Source organism: Acinonyx jubatus, chromosome B1 (genome assembly GCF_027475565.1).
Source record: "Acinonyx jubatus isolate Ajub_Pintada_27869175 chromosome B1, VMU_Ajub_asm_v1.0, whole genome shotgun sequence".
Taxonomy (NCBI): Eukaryota; Metazoa; Chordata; class Mammalia; order Carnivora; family Felidae; genus Acinonyx; species Acinonyx jubatus.
In genome coordinates this window covers 40,859,700-40,883,667 of record NC_069382.1, presented here as the reverse complement: position 1 = coordinate 40,883,667, position 23,968 = coordinate 40,859,700, and the positions used below count along the sequence as shown (strand labels likewise).

The 23,968-nt window shown below is 39.5% G+C and overlaps 1 protein-coding gene across 3 annotated transcripts in view; it reads right to left on the bottom strand.

The window, feature by feature from the left end:
• The window catches only part of ZMAT4 (zinc finger matrin-type 4), a 343,796-nt gene that overhangs the window by 147,939 nt on the left and 171,889 nt on the right, over positions 1-23,968 (bottom strand). For all 3 annotated transcript variants that reach the window (XM_053216542.1, XM_027071140.2, XM_027071133.2), the window contains exon 4: positions 8,266-8,422. In XM_053216542.1, the coding sequence (XP_053072517.1) occupies positions 8,266-8,422 (157 nt within the window). The remainder of the gene's footprint in view (positions 1-8,265; positions 8,423-23,968) is intronic.

Genomic DNA, 23,968 nt, shown 5'->3' with positions numbered 1-23,968 from the left:
ATCAGTGGTTCCTGACTAGAGTCAGATTTGCCCACTAGGAAGCACTTGGCAATGTCTAGAGACATTTTTTTTTTATTGTTACAACTAGTGGGGCTCTTCTGGAATCTATTGGGTAGAGGTCAGGGATGCTGCTAAACAGAACAGCCCCTCCCCCAACTGAGAATGTCATACTGCTGAGTGAGAAACCCCGGTCTAGAAAAAGGATTCCTTTGAGGAATTGAGACCTTTCCCTAACAATCCCCACTGGTTAGATGGTTATTAAGGCCTTACTTAAGGTCTCTCCTCATAAATTCTTTTCAGACATCTCCAACCACAATTAGTTTGACCTCTCTTCAATATCCTATTGTATTTGTAGACATTCACACTGTGTCATATATTGTTTTCCAGTGCCTGTGTTCTCTCCTACTACATGGGGATCCTCTGGAGTGCAAGGAGTGTCTTATTCACTTTCTTATTCTCAGGACACAAGATGTTTGTTAAGGGGAACTAAGCTAAGAAAATAATGAAATGAAACCTCCATATTATTGGGCATCTGAATGGCTCAGTTGGTTAAGCATCCAACTCTTGATTTCAGCTCAGGTGATGATCTCGCATTTCATGGGTTCGAACCCTGTGTCAAGCTCTGCACTGACAGTGTGGAGCCTGCTTGGAATTCTCTCTACCTCTCTCTCTGCCACTCCTTGCATGCTCTCTCTTCCTCTCTCTCAAAATAAATAAACTTAAAAAAAAAAAAAAACCCTCCATGCTATGAATTCCCTTATAGCAGATACCCAAAGAAGGAATTTCAACTTTGACAGAGAAATTACTTCTATCCCTTAGGGTGGACATTTTCTGTTTGAGAATTCCAGCTTTGTTGGGTGAGTCAATCACCAGCAGAAGGACCCATGCTCCACATAATATGAACTACCTTTGGCCAGAAAGCCTAGAAGGACTGGAGCTGTCTGAACCTCTACTCAATGAGAAGCTCCACTGTGAGCCAGCCAAGACTTCCCACAGCCACCTCTTGAAGCATCAGTGACAAACCTACAAGCATCTGTTGAGCTCATGCACTGCCTTACATGAGGCTAGGGCAATTGAGGCCACAGACAATGATGGATTTTGCAGAGTCACCCAGCCCTGAGTTTGTTCTTCCTGCTTGTCAGACCTGACATGTCTGATGCCCCTTGGATTCCCAACTCAACTTTCCTCCCCACCTCCTGATCTTCCCTCATCCTTACCTTGAGATCTTCAGGGCTCACAGCTCATATCTGCCCCCACCCCCAGCCTCTGCACTGGCTGTGCTTCTTCCTAATACCACTGCTATCAGCTAGTCCACACCCTGGACAGCCAGGACAGCACCTTTATTAGCTCCCTCCTAACACACATCCAAAGCCCCCAGCACACAATCCAAAGCCTCAGTGGCCAGCCTTTTGGGCATTCAGACTATTTCTCCCATCCTCCAATTTAACCTCTGTTCAAATATGGTCTCCTGCTTACTTCTATTAGCTCTACCCTTCCTCCTGTCTGTCCAATCACACTGGATTAATGTTTCATTTGGCAGATTTCTGTGGCTGTTTTGATTCCTCTCTTCCCCCAGGTTTCTGTGACCTCATACCCTAGCCCATACTTGTACGCTTGTACTTGTCCTCAAGCATGGACTGAACACCAGGTTACATTTTTCTGTCACTCTCTGTCATGGAGAAGAACATGGCAGGCAAGCTTGTGTATGGGAATGTGGCAGAATTCAGAATAACTGTGGAGATGTGGTTCCTCTGTGAAGAGTGCTTATAGACCAATGGGTGAAGAAAACTCACCCAAGGGACACGGCCTTGGACAATGGACAGTAAGATATTTTAAGTGCAAAATTATATGGCACAGAGTTCAGAGGAGAATAAATAAAAATAGCTCCATTTCCTCAGTGGACAGAACTAAGATTGGTTGAGCTCTTTGTGATAAGCATTTTATATCTATTAATCAGCTTGTGTAATTACCACGGAAAACCCTTGACATAAGTAATAGCATTATACCCACTGTACAGATTGGGAAAAGGAGGCTGAGGCAAATGAAGTCCTCTGCTAATAAAGGATGGGACCCAGATATGTCCAACTTCAAAGCCCATGCCATACTCATATTGCCAGCAGCCGTGATAGATTTCAGAGACGGCATGAGACCTGAATTGAGCCTTGGAAGATGAATGTATTGAGATCTACAACAGGTGGAGGGAAAAGGGCACCTTGGATATAAGACAGTAGGAGGGAAGACACAGAGGGCTGATGATGCAGGAGACCTGTTTGGCCTGTGTGTAGAGAAGATAGAAGAAATGAGGTTGGAGGTATAGAAAAGTTAACTTGTACAGGCTCCTGCACGCTAGGAAAAGAAATTCACCTTGGGGCCCCTGGGTGGCTCAGTCAGTTAAATGTCTGACTTTGGCTCAGGTCATGATCTCTTGGTTCCTGAGTTCGAGCCCTGCATCAGGCTTTGTGCTGACCACTTAGAGCCTGGAGTCCGCTTTGGATTCTGTCTCCCTCTCTCTCCACCCCTCCTCAGCTCATGCTCTGTCTATCTTTCTCTCACAAATAATAAACACTAAAAAAAATTATTTAAAAAAAAGAAATTCACCTTGACATCATAGGAAATAGACCAGAAGTTTTGTACAGTATAGTATTAAATTGTGTTTCGGGAATAGACCCTGACACAAAGACAGACCTTTTGCCCCTCAGGCAATCCCCTGACAAGAGTTATGTGAGCGCTATCTACATTGCACTTGAGGTTCCCCAAGGTGGATATGTGAGAGGTACATACGGAAGTGCCTTCTTTGGCCAAGGGCTTACTTAGGTCAGTGTCTATCCTGTGGCTGCAGTTAACAAACTACCATAATTTTAGTGGCTTACAACAACCTTATTATATTATCATTCTAGATGTCAGAAATCTTAATGCCATAGGGAATCTTAATTTCTCCTTGCTGTGTACCGCATATTCATAGGTTCTGGGGACTGGGACGTGGACATCTTTAGAAACCACTGTTTGGTCTCCCACAGTCAGTGATCTTGCCCTGGAGGCTCGATCACTGGCAGATCTGCAGTCTTCGAACATACCCTTGTAGGCCACCCAGGCAGCCACGTGGGAAAAAGTACAGCGAAGTGCACAGGACCCCAGAATGAAGCTATCAGGCAGTGCATGGCTCTGTCTGGTTACTTGTCCTCCTCATTCTGTTGGAAGTGCTCACTTTCACCCACAGACTCAGCTCCCTGTGAGGGGCTTCCAGGGCCAGATCCCAGCCTTACAGATGCAGAACTAAAACAGATGCAGCCTGACCTCTAAGGTTTGGCATCAGCCTCTGGCCCTTTATCATTCTGCGTTTTGCTTTGCTAACAGAGCTTCTTCCACATCTCTGAGATCTATGCCCTCTCAGGGCTCTCAATGGGGTGTCTGGTTCCTCCTTTTATCCTCCAGAGATCTTGAGTTCTCATCCTAAAAATGATTTACTATTGCATCTACTTGCCAGTTACCAGTTCCAGATCCAGGGTCCTGCCCCCAGCTTAGTGATGGGGTCTCTCTCCTCCCGATAGCGCCCCTTCCCGCCCAGCAGTCTCCTCAGCTCCATGGCCAGCCCTTCCCCCCATGCCCACCAGCGCTGCTTCACTCCAGTGGGCAGCTCCTGTGCCAGGCCCTGCTTCGGTTCATGGAACTCATCCCAGAAACACTTGCCTCCAAGGAGACACACACAATGTCCCTGTGTGCTGTTCCCGAGGTAGTATTTGAACAACCCCACATTAACCAGGAAGTCAGTCTTTGGTAGAAGAAAGGAGTTGGGCTGCACCCCCATCAACTTATTTACCACATGTTCACCTTCTACTTTCCAAAGCTCTTTAAATCTATTGTTTGCTCTGCAAAAGGGCCTGTGAGGTAAACACATCTAGTGTTAGATTTAAATGACAGATGAGAAAACTGAGGTTGGAAAGGAGAACGAACCTAGCAGAGATCACACGGCACCTTAGGCCAAGCTGGGGCCTGGGCTCCTATCTCCCGACTCCCAGGCCAACATTCTTTCTGCCTATCGGCTCAGTGGGTCAAGCCTGCAGGTAGTATCAGGCTGAGAATCCGGTTGGAAGGATTTTAAATGTCATCTAGACCAATGTCCCGGGCTGGACCCCCCTGAGGAAATGCCCTGTGGAGTATCAGCCAGCTTCTGCTTCAACACCCCTCCCCAACCCCCTGTCACCCATCACGCCCCAGTCCTATGTCAGCTCCAGGACCTGTTACTCTGGGAGGTGCAGCTTACACAGAGTACCTGAGCAGGCATTGCCATCTCCGCCATCCTGACTCAGTTGGTTGGGTTTCCTTTTGGTTTCATTACAGAAATCTAGTATCTCTGAATCTTAATAATCTTTTTCTTATCTTGAGCTCAGATCTGACTCCTTAATGTTCTACCTACTCATTGGGTACATTTGTTGCATCCAAGCTCACACACACACTCCCTCACTCACACACACAGTCACATTCATGCACACACACACATACACAAACACATACTCTCACATATTCTCACAAATTCTCTCACACTCATGCACACATGCAAACACACACTCTCATATGCTCACAGTCTCACACTCACACATGCACACTCTCACATAGTCTCACACACATTCACACACACACACATATCCTCACACATTCCCTCACAGACACATTCACATATTCTCACACTCATACATATACACTTTCTCATATTCTCACAAATGCTCTCTATACTCCCACATGCACACACATATACACACTCTCAATCACACACACATATTCTCACACACTCACACTCATGCACACACTCATATTCTCATACATAGTCACATGTTTTCACACATTCTCTCTCTCTCTTTCTCTCTCTCTCTCTCTCTCTCTCTCTCTCTCTCTCACACACACACACACACACACACACACACACACACATACACCAGAAATCTCTTTTTTCCCATGATGACTTTCCAAAGATTTGCCCCTGAGCAATCTGTTTTCCATGGTAAACCACCCCTGTCTCCTTTATTCTCTCCCTAAAGAGAGGATTTTCATGACCTTCACTGTTCTGGCCTCTGACCTACACCTCCTCTAAATCCTTCTCACAGTGTGGCAAATGACCTGACTACAGCAGGTAGTCAGCCTCTGATTTGGCCAAGACCTCCATGCTGAGGTCCACTGACCCTATGAGAACAGGGTGGGCCTAGAATTCTCCTCAAGCTTTCATCTTGCAGCAGGACCTAGAAAAGCATGAACAGGAAAAGAGATTCTGAAACGCACTAAGCAACAAGAATGGGAACTGGTATTTGTCCCAGCAGGTCTGTCAAGATTTTCAGAAATTCTAGTAAACATGCTCCCATCTGGAGAAGACAACTCAAACTGCAATAATTCTGCAGGATATCCAGTTGATGCTTGATCAAAGCACATCTTCCGTAGGCGGAAAGGTAATGATTCACAGATACCGATTGCTCACCCTCATCAGACGGAGTAGCTGGGGGAAGCAGTGACTTGTGCTTCAATTATCCCTACCCAGAAATCACTCTGGTTCAAGAGCCTGTTATTCTTGGAGGGGTAGCTTACACAGCATCCCCGAGCAGGGGACTCGCTTCTCTCTAGCACCTTAATTCAGTTGGTTGGGTTTTATGTGTTCTTTTTTTTTTTCCTTTGGTTTTCATTACAGAAATAATTTCAAGCCAATCTGATGGAGTATGCAGAGAAGTTCTTAGATGTGCATCGGGCAGCCACAGCTTCGAGGGTGATGTCCTTCAAGAATGGCCACTGGGCTTGGCCTCCAGCAGCAAGAAAAAACGTCAGGCAATCCTGACTCTATTCACAAACTGGAGGGATTGAGCTTAGTAGCTCAGGAAGCCCATGACTGGGTATTCTTTTCTGGTGCCTCTAGGTCCTTATCCTTACTTGCAGTAACTGAATTTGTGTGTAAGACCAAGCCTCAACCTATATATCCTTGGTCTGGAAACCAGGTTCCTGATTTGTTCCTTATACTTGACTTCCAGCTCAGCACTCTTGTCTTAAATAATAGTGTTCTGTCACTCTCTCAACAGCCTTTACTTTCACCAGCCTGCAGCCAGGGCCCTGCTACCACCTGCCAGACTTTCCCGATGCTGGTACCCAGCTTGAGTCTCTGCAGGATCTCTGTATCCAGATTCTCTGTTGCTAGGTTCCACTCTTCTATTAAGCCCTCAAATCCTTATCCCGTGCCACACCTCCCAATGCCTACTCTCTGCTTATACTTGTACCTAATGACTCATCTGGCTCTAGAAGGATACACTGCTTCCTCTGCTCCCTGCCAGCAGCTGGGTTGACACTAACCCAAGCCTAGGGACCAATTTAGCTTCCCAGACCCTCGAATTCTGTTTGGTGTTGCCATCTTCCAAGACCCTTTCTGCTGTAAGCAGCTTCCAAGAGAATGGGTGAGAGCCTGAGCTACAAAAGGGGATGTGCAGCCCAAGAACCATGAGCTAGTTGAGAGAGGGAGATGCAGGCATAAGGCAACTGAAATCTGTTTCCTCAGCCCCAAGCCACAAGTAGATCAAGCTACTTACCCCCCACCCTCCCTCCCTCCCCTTCTTCCCTAACTGGCAATGTGATTTTGCTCATACTGAGGATTGGGCCAGCTCTGTGGACACCAAGACAAAGTCATTGAGTAAAGGGTGCAGTTTAAGTGCTCCTGATTTTTCCTTGGGAATATACTGTTGGGAACTAACAAATTACCCCCAAGTTATATTTACCAGCTCTGAGGGTATTTGAATTCAGAAAAACAAATTGGTACTTGCTTATCTGGAGGATGTATTTAAATTCACAAAGAACCATTTGTGCCATGTGGTGTTTTTTTTCCTTACAGAAAGAATAACTCTCCCCTTTGCTAATTGACATGATAAACAAAGATCCAGCTTCTCCTCTCCCATCACTACCTCCAAAATTAAATTTAACAGCAATTCTCTGCTTAGGCAGAAAGAACAAATGGGCTAGTTACTCATTCGTGGAAAACAGGTAGAAATTTTCCAGTGACGGTTTCTTTGAGGTGTCTATTTTAAGAAATTTGTTGGGGAGTAGGTTACAAGGTGAATATCCAACCTTTTAGAGAGCAAGAATAAGGAGTTTCAACTAGTGGCTGCTTATAAAATGCTAACACACGGAGTGTACCCAGGAACAAGCTGAGCTCGGCTCCAGATTTCAGGTGTTTCACAACCCCATCCTGTATCTGAATGTCATAGCCACCTTCACAAAAACAATATCCTTCAGTTAAACTAAGTAGAAAAATATAGTGAAAAGATTCCTTGCTATTCTCTAGGTGAAAGAAGATATTTTTCTTAAGGAAAACACTGGCGAGAATAAAAGCCAAGTATTGTTTTAGGCTCTCTCCAATCTCCAAAATACCATTTAAAAAATAATTACTCCCACGATTTATGCATGATTCATTAGACAAAAAGATAAAATGCACTGCTAAATTTTAATTGCATTGGAAGAGTAGACATCATGAAATATATCCCCAGCTTCTTGGGATTATAACCCAGGCTAGTAACATCCTCACCATAATTTAAACCTTGTCCAAATAGTCTAACTTGATTCAACATCAACAGTAGTTTAGTTTCATAATTTGATACACTTATGAAGAATTATTTTAGTTAAGCAATTACAGGGTCAAATGATCTTTTATCAATAATTAAGCTTCTTCTTGTTGAAGTTAATAGGCTGGAATCATAGACAAAAGATATGTCACCTCGGTGGGGGGGTGGGGAGGTGGGGTGGGAATACCTTAGTTGTCTGCAAAGAAGCATTTTAAAGACCACAGTTTTCCTCCTCCACACCCTCACCAAGATAAGAGCAGGATGATATCCTGCATCATACTGACACAGACAGTGAATATACCCACTCTACACAATACACTACCCATTCCATACGGATTACACACTGAAGCTAAGAAGAATAGCATTCCTTACGTAATAGGTATAGTATCTTATATAATATATGATAAATATGACAGACAACATCTTGCAGGATGTAAACAGCCTTGCAAAAGATGCCAGCTGCTGAATTATTAATCTGAAGGAGCCAGGGTGAGAGAATGAGAATGTGCAATTATATATAACCCTCTGATGACAGCAAAGTCTGCTGTCCCATTCCTTTAGGTTTTGAAGGCTATCTACCATTAGGTTCTATTCAGGCAGCCTCTTCTGAAGAAGAAGCACAATTAATGGGATAGGCATGGTTCCTGGACTTCAGTATCTCCCATGATCATTTTCATACACATACCTGTGGTCTTTAATGGGGTTTTCTCTCCTAGCAACAGTTTTAACCTTTTGGCATGGATTTTGCCTTGATAATGTGAGTCAGCCACCACTGCCGAAGTAAAGGACATGTTACAGAGTGTACAGCACTTATTCTTATCCACCATATCAGCATCACTTCCCTGCAAAGAAGAGAGAGAGAGAAAAAACATTAGCGAGAACCCGAAGTCTTAAAATTTCTTTTTTTCCCCATTCCATTCTGTTGCAAATGAGATGTACCAAAAACTTTCTTATTGAATTGTCTAGTTTTTGCTCTGCAACCTTTTTTTATTCATGATAATCATTATCAAACATTTTCAGTTACTGACTTCAACCTACATTTATTTGGTGGCTACTCTTGCCAGACACAGGGAATATAAGACACATGCACAGATATGAGTTGTCCAAAGAAAAACAGGGCCCACAATTAGGTGAGAGCACATTGTGTCTGGCACCATGAGGGAAATGGTCTCTAATTGCACCCATTATGCTCATTAAAGGAAGTAAAATATCAGAGTTCAGATGACCTGAATTATTTAGCAGAAATTATCATTTGGCATTCAGCTCTGTCTTTCACCAATTTTAGCCTCACCAGGATACATGGCCACATGTTCAAGATTTTCTTTTTTAAGATTTCTTTAGGAAGTTGAACATTTTTCATAATTAACTTGAGTGTATATCATAAAGCTATGATGACCATGCTGGCTGAATTTTCTAGGAGAGTGTGTGTAATTTCCTTTTCTTTGGAAAAGGTGATTAGTTAAATATGGCACAGAATACTTAAATCCAGCTTGATTTTTATTCTTTTGTAAGACAATGGAAATGAATCATGATTCAGAAAAAAATAAATCCTTTGTCAGATCATGTGACCTGGCTATTGTGCACAAAGATCACCAATTGCCTATATTATACAAGGGGAAAATGAAAATTTGGGCTCTCCTCCAGCCTAGAGACTGAGAGAAAGGCAGACTCAGATAAGGAGTTAATCTAATCCTCAGTGTAACAGTCATAGCAAAGCATCTTTTTGTTAAAGAGCAGCCTTGGATGAGGATCTGGCCCCACAATAGCCCCTTCTCTTATTCCAAGCAGGCTCAAAGAATGCAATGTAAAATAGCATAAGGAGAGGATGAAGGTGGGGCTAGGATGGGAAAAGGGAATTATATATTTTCTGCAGAACAATAAGATGTCCAGACTGCTAGAGAGATGTTGCCTTGCAAATTAAGTGGCAGTCAGAAAACTAACTCCTTCCTCCTTATGGCATTCATCGGTAATAGCTCTCATAATTAATGTTCGTCTTTGGGAGAAGTGTAGTGAGGGGTGTGGGGGCACCTACTGCCATTTATTCTCTTGACCTCAGATTATTAAATCTTAGTGTGTCTCCCCAACCCTTTTATCAGAGTTAATGGGTGAGATTTAAGAAGTGTTCCGTTCGGAGGTGGGGGGCCATTGAGGAAATAGATCCTGTATACAGATGAGGAGCTCCCCTAAAGGTCCTTTCCTGGACAGAGAAAACACTTAGGGCAAGAAACCTGGGTAAGGCATGAGGCTGTGTCCACTGAGTGATCCTTGCTGATTATTTAAAGCTTTGAGTTACTTTGAGTTTTCCCCTTACACTCAGTTAAAATTAAAAAAAAATCACCAACACTTTTACACCTTTGTGGTATATACTGTGGAAACTAACTGGACTAAGCAGTACAGGAAGAGTTGGTTTTTCGTCACCTACTTCTGCAACCAGGCCTAGGAGATGCCACAGCACCCATGCAGGGGGTAAAGCCCAGGAATATCAGGAAATTACAAATCAGGAAATTACTGAAGGGTTTGAGCCCAGTAAATAAGGAGTGGATACCTCATGAGGGCTGAAAGACCCAACTGGTACTTTACCCTATATGCTAGAGGATATTGGCCTTGCATATAAAAAAGAAGAAAGAAAGAAAGAAAGAAAGAAAGAAAGAAAGAAAGAAAGAAAGAAAGAAAGAAAGAAAGAAAGAAAGAAAGAGAAAGGTTGTCAAAGTGAAAGTGGATACTTAAATTACTCATTTTTCACCTTCTTATACATAAGTCAAAGCACATCATTTTTCTTAAAATTAGGAACAAGATCATAAGCCAAAACTTAACCTACACTTTACACCTATTTACAATCTGTGCATCCCTTCTGCGTTTCTATCAAAAGTGCCAGCCAAGCCTAGCCTTTCTCCCTGTAGTTCTAAAATGTAGACATTTCCACAGAAATGCTAGAAACCCAACAAAGTGGCTGGTGTCAGTATATGAAGTGTACTCAGAAATAGTTTCTAGGGCAAAGAGCTGAATTTAAATTGGATAATGATCAATCGATTTATGATATTCCTTCATTCAACACATTTTTAAGGATCTGCCATATATGTAAGATGCTGTGCTATATGAATATGACTCTCTTCTCTCTTCTTAAGGAGGTTGAGACCAGGAGAATTGGAGAAGGTACTAAGAAAATAAAAAGGAAAATAGTATACTCAAGAAAATACAGTCTCCTATTAGACTCACACTCTCCCAATTGTAAAGTAAAACAAAACAAAACAAAACAAAACAAAAAATAAAACAAACAAACAAAAAAAAGCACTAACATAAATTAAGCCTATTTGTGTAGATTTTCATCAACAAGCCTTTCTCATGCCTGGAATGCTTTTTCTCATCACTTCTTGTCTAATCCAGTCTTTCTAGAATCTGCTTCATGGCTCAGTTTAATCATCACTTCCTTGAGATGAAGCTTTTTCTGCCTCCCTCTGTTGTCCTGCAAAATTGAGCACTGACCTTAGAGTCCTCTATGTGTCCTGTACGTACTTCTTTTATAAGAGAACACTGAAGTATTAAATGTGTCTTTTTTCATATTTGATCTCCTTACAAGCCTACAAAACTTCTTTAAGATCAAGGAAATCATCTCTGAAGATACTGAAGCCCCAGCACCTGGCACAATGCTTGACACCCAGGGGGACCTACAGATGTTTACTGAATAAGCAGGACTGAGTGTTGGTTTGTAGGATTAATAATTTGCATGATGTGAAGATCAGAAGAGGAGACAGATAATGCAAGGATGTCACGTTGTGAGCCAGAAACTTTCAGACTGTCAGGAAGATGGCCATAAAAAGAACCAGAGGAATCAGCAATTTATAAACTAACTTGTGGGTTCAAGTAGGGGAACATTGTGTCCTAAAATTTGTTAGTTTCATCATAGTTTTAATATATATTCCTAGCTTTCTGCTCTCCTGGGAAATCTCATTCACATAATCATATAGAAGAATCAAATAAGAATAATAGAAGAGAAGAACCAATGGTTAGGCAAGAAAATATCAGGAAATGTAGCTATGTCATAGTTGTAGAAGAAGGACCAAGAAAGGGTAAGTGTCTGACAATAGAGAAACTGTAATAGTGCCCTGAGAAGTTAAGCAGCCTTTGAGGCCAGCAGGACATGTTTATTGGATATTTACTGAAGGATCCAATATACCTCACATAAAGCAACCATAAAGACCACCAACTCTGACTATTCTAATGACTCTGGTGGAGACACAACTACCCAGAAAGAATCTCAGTACTAACCAAATAAATGTCTGCAAAGTGCTAGAATTTAATTGTGTATTCTTGGCTATCTAAATCCCAAATTAATGGCTTCTTACAGGTACAGATCATATCATCTCTACTGGAGTCTCCCATTGCACTCTGAGCAATATGGATATATGACTCAGGGCAGAAATTCCATAAAGTTTGATGAACTGACCTCAATGAATACATTTAGAGTTTCTGGCTTAAAGAATTAAAGAATTGGCCCCAAGCTATCAAATAAGTGAAGGGGAATCTAATATTGTCCTAAATTATGGGTTTCAAACTGGAGGCAAATTTCAGACTTTTTCAATGTAATGTCTATATTGCTGAAAGAAAAAAAAAGTTTGTGGAGTATCCTAAGCCTGCATAGCCAAAGCATTTTGCAAAGGTTAGAAGTTTTCAGGAGGATTCAATCAAGGTGGAAAACCCGGGCTGCCTGTGGCCAAAACTCAAGTCTTGAAAGTCCTTTTTATGTTTTATAAGTTTTTTTTTTTTACTTAATTCAGATAACTGTCTTCATTCTCCTTCAGGTGCATGCAAAATCTTAACAGAAGGACTTTCACCTCCAGAATGTCAGAGTGAGAAATTCTGTACAATTACTCTCAGCAAAACAACCATAAATGCTAAAGATTATTTAAAAAAAAACATAAAAACATTGTTGAAGTCTCTGGAAATTATACCAAGAGCAAACAGAAAATTAAGAAATATTTATTCAAAAAATATGTAAGAATAGCAAGAGTCTATGGCACTTTAGAAATAACCCTCTCCCTCCCTACCAACCATCAGGTAAGCATGATAGAAGCTCCATTCTGACTGGCTGTGGTCAAGAAAATAGGGCTCCCTCTCCTATCAGCTTCCAGTTAGGGCATATCAGGAAGGCAGAACACCAACATTAATACCCTTTAGTTCCAAGATGCAGAAGACAAATTCTTGGCAATGTAGCCAAGAGATCAGACATTTTCTTCCCCCTACCCACCCTCATTCCTAGGACAGAAGTTCTCTACTAGGCATAGCAGACCAAGAATTTCAGGACCCTGACTGCAATTGCTTCAACTTGCTTGTAGGACAGGGGTTCAATGTCAGGAGAGACAAACTGATAAGACTAGACCCTGCCATTTCTGCCTAGCTAATAAAGCAAGGTTGTCATTCTGGTACAAATAAGCCACTGTCCCTGTTCCCTACTCTGCAGCAAAGGCTCAGAAATTTTTCCATAAGAACAGAAAGTTCCTAAACCCTCTCCAAAGGAACTGACTTTGTTTGAAATAGAGTATTGAAAGGTTTAAGCCTAAGGTTCCTCTCAAAAATAATGGAGACTTTGGTGGTAAGCAATTAAGAGAAAGCTGATAGCTCCATTAGAGCAACAAGCTAAACCATAGGCTCGCTAACTTACCAGAGAGAACGAGGGAGATAGCTCAGGGGAGGCTTTCTGGAGTCAGAACAAACTTCAAAGACTTGACTCAAAAACTAGCCTCACAAAAAATAAAATATTTAATTAGATCACAGTGTGCAGCATTTACACTCCAGGGCATTGACAAAAACAATAGAGCAATCATCGAGCAATTAGCACAGCCTAAAAGATGGAGTATGATTCCAGTAGTGGCAGGCAGCTTAATAGAGATCAGAGAAAGAAACAGTCAAAGAGAGTCCTATACAAATCACTGCCATCCCACAGTGACTGTCTCATTCCTAAGGCTGAGCCTCTGAGCAGTGACAGTAATGGCTGCATATCATGGGAAAGTATACACTATTAAAATAGCCTAGCCAAGACATCGGACAAATAAATAAGCAAACAACAACAACAAAAACAAACCCTGGAACAGGAATGAATCAGTATCCAGCATCACTACAAATATATAAACTAAAATATTCAGTTCTTGACAATAACAACGATTATAAAAAATGCAAGAAACCTACACACATGAAAACAACAGTAAGGGCTCAGATGTTAAATTTAACTGACAGAGACTTCAAAGATTTGAACAATTACAAATGTGTTCAAAAAATTACAGGAAATCATGCTTAAGGAAGTAATGGAAGGTGTGATGACGATGTGTCATCAAATAAAGAATATCAACGAATGGGGCACCTTGGTGGTTTAGTTGATTAAGTGTCCAACTTTGGCTCAGGTCATGATTTCACAGTTCGTGAGTTTGAGCCCCATATCAGGCTCTGTGCTGACAGCTTGGAGCCTGGGTCCTGCTTCAGATTCTGTGTCTCCCTCTCTCTGCCCCCTCCCTAGCTTGCGCTCTATCTCTCTCTCTCTCTCTGTCAAAAATAAATAAACATTTTAAAAATTTTAGTAAAAGAATATCAATGAAGAAACAGAAATTACATCAAAGAATCAGATAGAAATTCTAGAGTTAAAAAGTACAGTAAATAAAATGAAAAATTCACTACAGGGGTTTTGTAATAGATGTGAACTTACAGAAGAAAGAATTGGTGAACTTGAAGATATATCAATAGAGATTATGCAATCCAAGAGGAGAGAGGAAAAAAAATAAAGAAAATTGAATACATCTTCAGAGAAATGTGCGACACTATTAAGTATACCAACATGCGCATAAAATGGTAATACCAGAAGAAGAGAAAGAGAAAATAACAGAAAAAAAAATTCATAGAAATAACGACTGAAACCCTCCAAAATTTGAAGAAAAACATCCATATACACGTCGAAGAAATGCAACAAAATTCAAGCAGAATAAGTACAAAATTATTTATACCCAAAAACATCACAGTAAAAATGCTGAAAGCCAAAACTAAGGGGAAAGTCTGAAGTAGCAGAGTAAGAGAACTCATCACATACAAGGGAACCACAATAAGAATAGCAGCTAATTTCATATCAGAAACACTAGAGGCCAGAAGTCAGAAGGGTAGCATATTCATAGCACTGAAAGAAAAAGAAATCCATCAAACAAACAAACAAAAAAAACTTTCAAAAACTTAGGTGAAATAAAGACATTTAGAGATTTTTTTTTTTTAACTAAGAGAATTTGTTATTAACAGATCCACTTTATGGGAAATACTAAATCAAATTCTTCAGGCTAAAAGCAAGTGACATCAGAAAACAATTTAAATTCTTATGAAAAGAAAAGAAAGGCAAATATGTAGTTATAAAAAAACAGTATAAATGCAAATCTCTTCTTTCTTTTATTAACTAATTGAAGAGTATATATGCAAAATATTTATTTTTTATATTTGGGCCAATAACATATACAAATATAATGTATTGATAATAGCAACACTAAAGAGAGTAGGTGGAAGCAAAGCTGTGCCAGAGCAAGGCAATGACACCATATTGAAATTGTCAAATCCACAGGAACAAATGATGAGAATCAGAAAGGGTAAATAAGAAGGTTAATATAACAAATGCTGAAATATAGCTTGCTCATGTTGTTTTTCTCAGCTTCTTTGAAACATATAAAATTGCATAGATTAATAATTATTACAATATAATGCTGGGTTTATAATAGAAATAGATCCAATTTGCATAATAATAATAGCACAAAAAGGGGGAACAGAAAAAACAGCAATACAGGAGTAACATTTCTATATCTGGGTACAATTAAGCTAGGATAAATTTCCGATAAGTCAAGATGTATAGGGTAAGCCTTAAAGCAACCACTAAAGAAAAAGTCCAAAATAATATATGGAATAGTCACTAAAACAGTTAAAATGTGGCAGTACAAAATATTTTCTTCAGGCAAAAGAAAGTAGTAAAGAAGAAATAAGAGAACAAAAAAGACACGATTACTACATAAAAATGAAAAGTAAAATGGTAGACATAAATCCAACTGCAGCAAAAATAACACTATATTTGAAAATAATATAAATTTAATCAAAATATAGTAATGAGAAGATTGGATAAAAAGGAAAATATGACTAATCTATATGTTTTCTAGGGGAGATAACACTTTAACTTCAATGATACAGATAGATAAAAGTTAAAAGATTTAAAAGCTATATCAGGCAAACAGCATCCACAAGAAAGTTGTAGCAGCTATACTATCAAACAAAGTATAACTTTAAAACAAAATTTATACTAGTGATAAAGAGGGACATTGTGTAATGATTAGAGTGCTGAGCCATCAGGAAGACGCAATAATTATATATATGCATGCATATAACAACACAGAAAATTCAGGAAGCAAAAACTGACAGAAACAAAGGGAGAGCTAGACAATTCTATACATGTTTGTTAGGTCAAGTTGTTTTATGTCTTTTCAGTCCTTCTATTCCCTTATTAATTTTCTGCCTAGTCATTCTGCCCATTATTGAAAGTGTGGTACTGGTCTGCTTACTTTATTTGAAAATAATACAAATTTAAAAGTTTGCAAAGGATCTGAATAGACATTTCTACAAAGATATACAAAGGACCAGTACAACATAACAATATGCTTGACATCATTCACCATCAGGAAAATGCAAATCAAACCACAAGGAGACATCACTTCATAACCACCAGGATGGTGAGAATGAAAAAGGCAGGTAATAAAAAGCATTAGCACGGACGTGGAGAATTAGGAGCCCTCACACAGCTGGCAAGAATGTAAAATTCAGCAGCCCACACTGGAAAACCATCTTCAAAAGTTGAGACATAGAGTTACTATATGACCCAACAACTCCATTTCTAGGTATAGTCAACCTTTGTCATTCACACATAGGCATTTGTTAATTTACCTACTTGCAAATACTTATGTGTGGTTACACAAATCAATACTTATGGCTTTTTTGTCATCATTCACGGGCATGTGTGGAGAGACCAAAAGTTTGAGTCACCTGACATACATGATCCCAGCTGAGGTTGAACAAGGCAATGTTCTGCCTTCTTATCTTTTATATTATAAACAAGTGTTATATTCATGGTCTGTTTAGTGCCACATTTTTTGCATTTTTGTTGGTGATTTTACTGCCTAAAATGATCCCCAAGAGTAATGCTGAAGTGCTGTCTAGTGTTCGGAAGCACAGGAAGATCATGGTGTGCTTTACAGAGTAAACACATGTGTTAAATAAGTTTCATTCAGGCATGAGTAATGGTGATGCTGGCTGTGAGTTCCACGTTAATTGATAATACTGTACATCCAGAATAAGGAAGAGGAAATTTGTTGATGTGAATGTAAAACCACTCCAGAAAGTTCTATGACAAAGCTATGGGAAAGATGGAAAAGTGGCTAAATTTGTGGATTCATGAACTAATAATGGATAGTGAAAGTATAATTGACAGCATTGTTATAAAGCTAAAAGCCAGTGGGATTTACCATCTTACTTAGAGTCAGGAAAGTGTAAGAGTCTTCTCAGCTAGGGTTTTATTGCAAAGAAATAGTACACATAATCAATCATTTGTAAGGAATATATTAAATAAGGCATCTTTAAATAGAAACACACATAAAACAAGTTTATGTATTGATCCGTGGACAGAAGTCTTGTGACCAGCAACTTGCAGGCACTTAACCCTGTATTCCCTCTAGAAGCAATGGCTCAGTATTTACTCATTCCGAGTTGGTGACTTTATACAGCATAACTACCATGAAAAATGAGAAATGAATGTATATTCCATTCAAGAGAAATAAAAATACATGTCTACCTAAAAATTTGTACATAAATATTCATAGCAGTATACTTTATAATAGCCCAGAAGTGGAAACAGCCCATGTGGCCATCAACTGAAGAACAGGTAAATAAAATGTGCTGTATCCATACAATGGCATATTAACAGGAAAAAAAATTTTTGAGTGCTGACACATGCCCGCAACACACATGAACCTTGAAAACAGTATGCTAAGTGAAAAAAGCCAATCACAAAAGATCATATATTGTACAATTCCCTTTATGTGAAATTTTCAGAATAGAAAGATCTAGAATTCAGAAAGTAGATTAGTGACTGTCAAGGAGTAGGAGAGCAGGGAGGGAGATGTTAGGGAAGATTGGGAGCAAACACTAAGGGGGTTTCTTTCTAGTGATGATGATGCTCAACTTTATTTGGTGATAGTTATACTACTGAATATACAAAAACCCTTGAATTGCACACTTTAAATAGGTGAATTTTATGATATATGAGTTATACCTCAATAAAGCTGTTATAGAAAAAAAAAAACCCTAAGAGATGTCATTTAAATGATTTCAAAAGCCTAAAGAAATGACACTAGAAGCCTAACTTTCCTTTTTTTTTTTTTCTGGGCATTTTCTGCTTGGAGGAAGATCCATTGAGAAAGGAAAAAATAATGTGAATCATTTTGTTCATGTGGGCTCCTTTGTAATACTTGGAATTGCTCTGAGTACTAGCTGGCTACCCTTGGAATGCTGGTCATTGATGTTTATTTTGGCTAAAGGCATTTTAAGGCTATCATGGAACTCTACCTGCAGCTGCTACGAAGCTACACCTTCAGGCAAGAGCCATCCGAAAGCCCCTGCTAGAGGCAGAAGTAATTGAACTTCTCAGTGCATGCCCTGTAGTATGATGAAATGTCTAACACATGAAAATATTTCCAGTGTGATGCATGTTGTTGCATATACTCTAATATTTAACTTTGAAAAGAGGCAGGAATAGGAAGAATGTCTCTTTCCCTTCTCTCCTCCTTTATGGGGACCTAAAGACCCAGCAGTCATGCTTCTTGCCTGACTGCGGGGTCTTGAGCAATCTTGTCTTCCCCTGTCTCTCCCATGTGTCCTGTTCCACTCCATTTAGGTCATGCTGTTCTCTCTCCTCCCAGTCTATTTCAATCACATCCAGACGTCAAGGTCCATTTTATCCAGGAGCCCTTTCAAGATTTCTGTGAACTTCGCCTACATCTTCACTGTTGACGTCTCCCCATCCTTAGTATCTGTGCTGTAAATTTTGATTAGATCTTGGTCTTTGTTTTTTGAGTATTTTTTTTCTTTTTTTAATGTTTATTTATTTTTGAGAGAGAGGGAGAGAAAAAGAGAGTATGGGTGGGGGAGGGGCAGAGAGAGAAGGAGACAGAGGATTTGAAGTGGGCTCTGTGCTGAGAGCTGAAAGTCCGATGCAGGGCTCAAACTCACAAACCATGAGATCATGACCTGAGCCATGCTCCAATGCTTACCTGACTAAGCCACCCAGGTGCGCCCCTTATTAGTGTTTTTTAGAATCATCTCTCCAAAAACATCTTGAAGACAAGATTAATTTAGGAATTATACTTCCCTCCATCTCCATTGTCTGCCATGGGTCTTGATAAACAAGACATTCTCAAGTTGCTGAAGGAATGACTTGAAGTGACCATCCATTAACCAATTCTACCTCAATCATGCAAATCTGTATCCCACATAAAATAACCTCCCCTTTGCTCTTTTATCAACATTATTGCTTTGTCTCTGGAAAAGACAAATGTCACTGGGCATAAAGTTCATACCCAATACTGATATGTATATAGTGGAAATAACATGTTATAGTGTGACTTTGCCCACATAAGGATGTGTTCTGCTGGCTAAAAGTGGGTGGTGTCGGGATAGCCTATGGAAAAGGTGCAATGTCTACATCTGCAGAGTCCACTTTAAAGCCAGCATGAGTGTTGTTTTCCACCATCCACCATTAACTAGAAAGATACATACCCTGTCACTTGGATAGAAACCACACACTCAGTGGATAAAAATCCTCCATTTCCATGGTACTGGTGGGAAATGGTCATTTTGACAATAAAAGAAAGAGAGAAGTAAGATTTTCTACTCAGGAGGGATATAGAATTCGCTGTGTGCATTTGGTATTTGGAAGGCATTGGTTTGTTTTTCAGTCACTGAAGAAATATTTAAACAGATGGTAACAGTACTTATAAGACCCCAAAAGGGAGAAATTAGCCAGGGCTCCTGAGAGAGGATAAATACATAAGTTAGATAAGCCCCACTAACAAAGAGAAGTAGCTAACAAAATTGTTACCAATAAACAGATGTGCCAGAGAGAACAAAGATGGCGTGAGAGGCAGTTGGGAAGACGAGAAGACAAATGTCTAAAAACACTGGACATATCAAAATCTACCAAATGAAAAGTTTTATTGCCTGTTTGGGACATCACTTTAAGATTTAGATGGTGATGAAGCAACCTTAAAATTGTAATCGAATCCATGCCAGAGAGATCTCCTTCATGGCGGCACTATTCACCATCATCATGAACACCCTCAGACTCCAAACATCAGCACAGCTGCCATTTTCTGAGAGTCATATGTTCCAAGCATTATATTGGGTGCCTTATAAACTGTGTCACATGTAGCTTTCATAATCATCCCCAGATAAGTTTAAGATTTATTCCTCTTTCCTTTTCCCTCATCTCCTAAACATAATGTATCCCCAAATCTGGTAACCTTGTCCTCCAAATTACATCCCCAAACTGTCTCTCAACCCACTTTTATGTTCTTTTCCCCTTTTTTCTGTTCAAGCCTGAGTGCCTCTCCACTGCATGCCCCCTTTTACACTCTTCACAACACCTATTTTGCATTCTAAGATTATATGGTTTTGATATTTAAAATCTCTCATTTATTATCTGTCTCCTACCACTAAATTATTCAATACTATATGCCCAGTATCTAGAACAGCACTGTCATAGAGTATATAGCTTAAGCCATAAATATGGTCACATTTAAATTTTCTAATAGCCATATTAAAAAAAAATTTAAAAACTACTGAAATTATTTTTTAAATATATTTTTTATTTAGTCCAATATATCCAAATTCTTTTTCTTTCAACATGTATTCAACATAAACATTTTTTTATTTGGGGTGCCTGGGTGGCTCAGTCGGTTGAGCATCTGACTATGGCTCACGTCATGATCTCACAGTTGATGTGTTCGAGCCCCGCGTCAGGCTCTGTGCTGACAGCTCAGAGCCTAGAGCCTGCTTCAGATTCTGTGTCTCCCTCTTTCTCTGCCCCTCCCCCACTCATGCTCTGTCCCTCTCTGTCTCAAAAATAAATAAATACTAATTTTTTAAATTTATCATTTTATTTGTTTTTAAATATAATTTATTGTAAAGTTAGCTAACATATAGTGTATACAGTGTTCTCTTGGTTTCAGGGGTAGATTCCTGTGATTCATCACTTACACACAACAGCCAGTGCTCATCCCAACAAGTGTCCTACTCACTGCCCATCACCTATTTTCCCCTCCCCTGTTCCTCACCTTCATCAACCCTCAGTTTCTTCTCTGTTTTTAAGAGTCACTTATGGTTTGTCTCCCTTTTTGTTTGAAACTATTTCTCCCCTTCCCTTCTCCTGTGGTTTTCTGTTAAGTTTCTCAAATTTCATGTATGAGTGAAAACATATGACATCTGTCTTTCTCTGACTGACTTACTACACTTAGCATAATCCAGTTCTATCCATGGTGCTGCAAATGACAGGATTTCATTCTTTCTCATTGTCAAGTAGTAGTCCATTGTTTATATAAACCACATCTTCTTTATCCATTCATCAGTTGATGAACATGTGGGTTCTTTCCATAATTTGGTTACTGTTGAAAGTGCTGCTATAAACATTGGGGTACATGTGCCCCTATGAATCAGCACTCCTGTACCCTTTGGATAAATTCCTAGTAGTACTATTGCTGGGTCATATACTAGTTCTATTTTAAAATTTTTGAGGAATCTCCACACTGTTTTCTAGAATGGCTGCACCAGTTTGTATGCCTGCCAACAGTCCAAGTGGGTTCCTGTTTCTCCACATCCTTGCCAGCATCTTTTGTTTCCTGAGTTGTTAATTTTAGCCATTCTGACTGGTGTGAGGTGGTATCTCAATGTAGTTTTGATTTGTATTTCGCTGATGATGAGTGATGTTGAGCATGTTTTTCATGTATCTGTTGGCCATCTGGATGTCTTCTTGGGAAAAGTTTCTCTTCATGTCTTCTGCCCATTTCTTCACTGGATTATTTGTTTTTCAGGTGTTGAGTTTGGTAGTTCTTTACAGATTTTGGATACTAACCCTTGATCCAATATGTCATTTGCAAATATCTTCTCCCATTCCGTTGGTTGCCTTTTAGTTTTGTTGATTGTTTCCTTTGCAGTGCAGAAGCTTTTTATTTTGATGAGGTCACAATAGTTGATTTTTGCTTTTACTTCCCTTGCCTTTGGAGACATGTTGACTAAGAAGTTGCTGTGGCTGAGGTCAAAGACGTTGTTGCCTGTTTTCTCCTCTAGGGTTTTGATGGTTTCCTGTCTCACATTTAGGTCTTTCATCCATTTTGAATTTATTTTTTGTGTATGATGTGAGAAAGTGATCCAGTTTCATTCTTCTACATGTTGATGTCCAGTTCTCCCAGCACCATTTGCTACAGAGACTGTCTTTTTCTATGGATACTCTTTCCTGCTTTGTCAAAGATTAGTTGGCCATACATTTGTGGGTCCAATTCTGGGTTCTGTATTCTATACCATTGGTCTGTGTGTCTGTTTCTGTGCCAGTACCAAACTGCCTTTATGATTACAGCTTTGTGGTGGAGGCTAAAGTCCAGGACTGTGACGCCTCCTGCTTTGGTTTTCTTTTTCAGCATTACTTTGGCTATTTGGAGTCTTTTGTGGTTCCATAAAAATTTTAGGATTGTTTGTTCTAGCTCTGAGAAGAATGCTGGTGCAATTTTGATCGGAATTACACTGAATGTGTAGATTTCTTTGGGTGGTATTGACATTTTAACAATATTTGTTCTTCCAATCCATGAGCGTGGAATGCTTTTCCATTTCTTTGTGTCTTCAATTTCTCATAACCTTTCTATAGTTTTCACCATATAGATCTTTTACATATTTGGTTAGGTTTATTCCTAGGTATTTTATGGTTCCTGGTGAAATTATAAAAGGAACAGATTTCTTGATTTCTCTTTCTGTTGCTTCATTATTGGTGTAGAGAAATGTAACTGATTTTTGTACATTGATTTTGTATCCTGTGACTTTGCTGAATTTATATATCAGTTCTAGCAGCTTTTTGGTGGAGTCTTTTGGGTTTTCGTTCAACATAAAAATTATTAATGAGGTATTTCATATTTTTTCTCATACTAAGATTTTAAAATCTGGCATATATTTTATACTTACAGCACATATCAATTCAAATTATTAACATTTCAAATGTCCATTGGCTTCATGGGATAGGAGCTACTAGATTGGACAGAATAGCTCTAGAATATAGTAATTATTAAATATTATTTGAATTTAAAAATGAATGAATACACAAAGTAAAGGGTTAGTGAATAAATAAATGAATAAATTCCCATTTTTACAGATCAGGAAAATGAAATTTGCCAATCTGTGATACTTTTAGAATGTGGGAGAGCTAACTTTTGAATTCTTGCCTGGCTAAATTCAAAGTGGTACTATTTCCATCATACTGCACTGGCATCTTGGGTCTGTCTTCTCATCAAAAACTTTCAAGAGCTCTTTACTAAAGAAAAATAAATTCCTTATCATGACATTTAAAGCGCACTACCAAATAACTCTCAATACGCTTTTCTAGTCTTTCTCCCCAGCACTGCTTTTCACACATAATATGCTCCAAGAAAACTGATTTCTTCAAGGTCAGGAACACAAAGGACCTTGCCAGGAGGGTAGCTCAAAATCTCAGCTTTAAATTTCTCTGCTCCTCAGCTCATAGCTGCTTGCCCATGTTGTGCACTGCAAGTGAGTGAAGATTTGATCCATCGGGTCTCATTTTTGTATCAGGTTAAAGAGCAATACTCTTGCTCACTAGACTAAGCTCCTTTCTTATCTCTCCTTATTATCTCTCCCCCAGCACAGCACCTGGCACTTAGTAGCTACCAAAATTGTTGAATAAGTATATGATGGAAAAAATAAACCAATAAATGAACTCTAGTTATCCTCCAATTATATTGAGTACATCCCTATGTGTCCTTGTTCATACGGCTCATCCCACCCAGAAATCCCCCACTTTCTCCATAGGTAAATGTTATTCAAACACCATCTCCTTCATAAACGCTTCACCAATACTCCCCACCACAGAAAGGGAGACCTCATTCTTCCTCCATGCCTGCACAACTTCATTTAACCCTCTCCCCACACACTAATACCATTAGTATACATCTTATTATCTCTTATGGAATATTAATTCCTTTGGTCAAAAATGTCTCATCCCAAGCCTCCAGCACAGTGTTTTGTGGCATGTGGTATGAAATACATAAAATATTAAA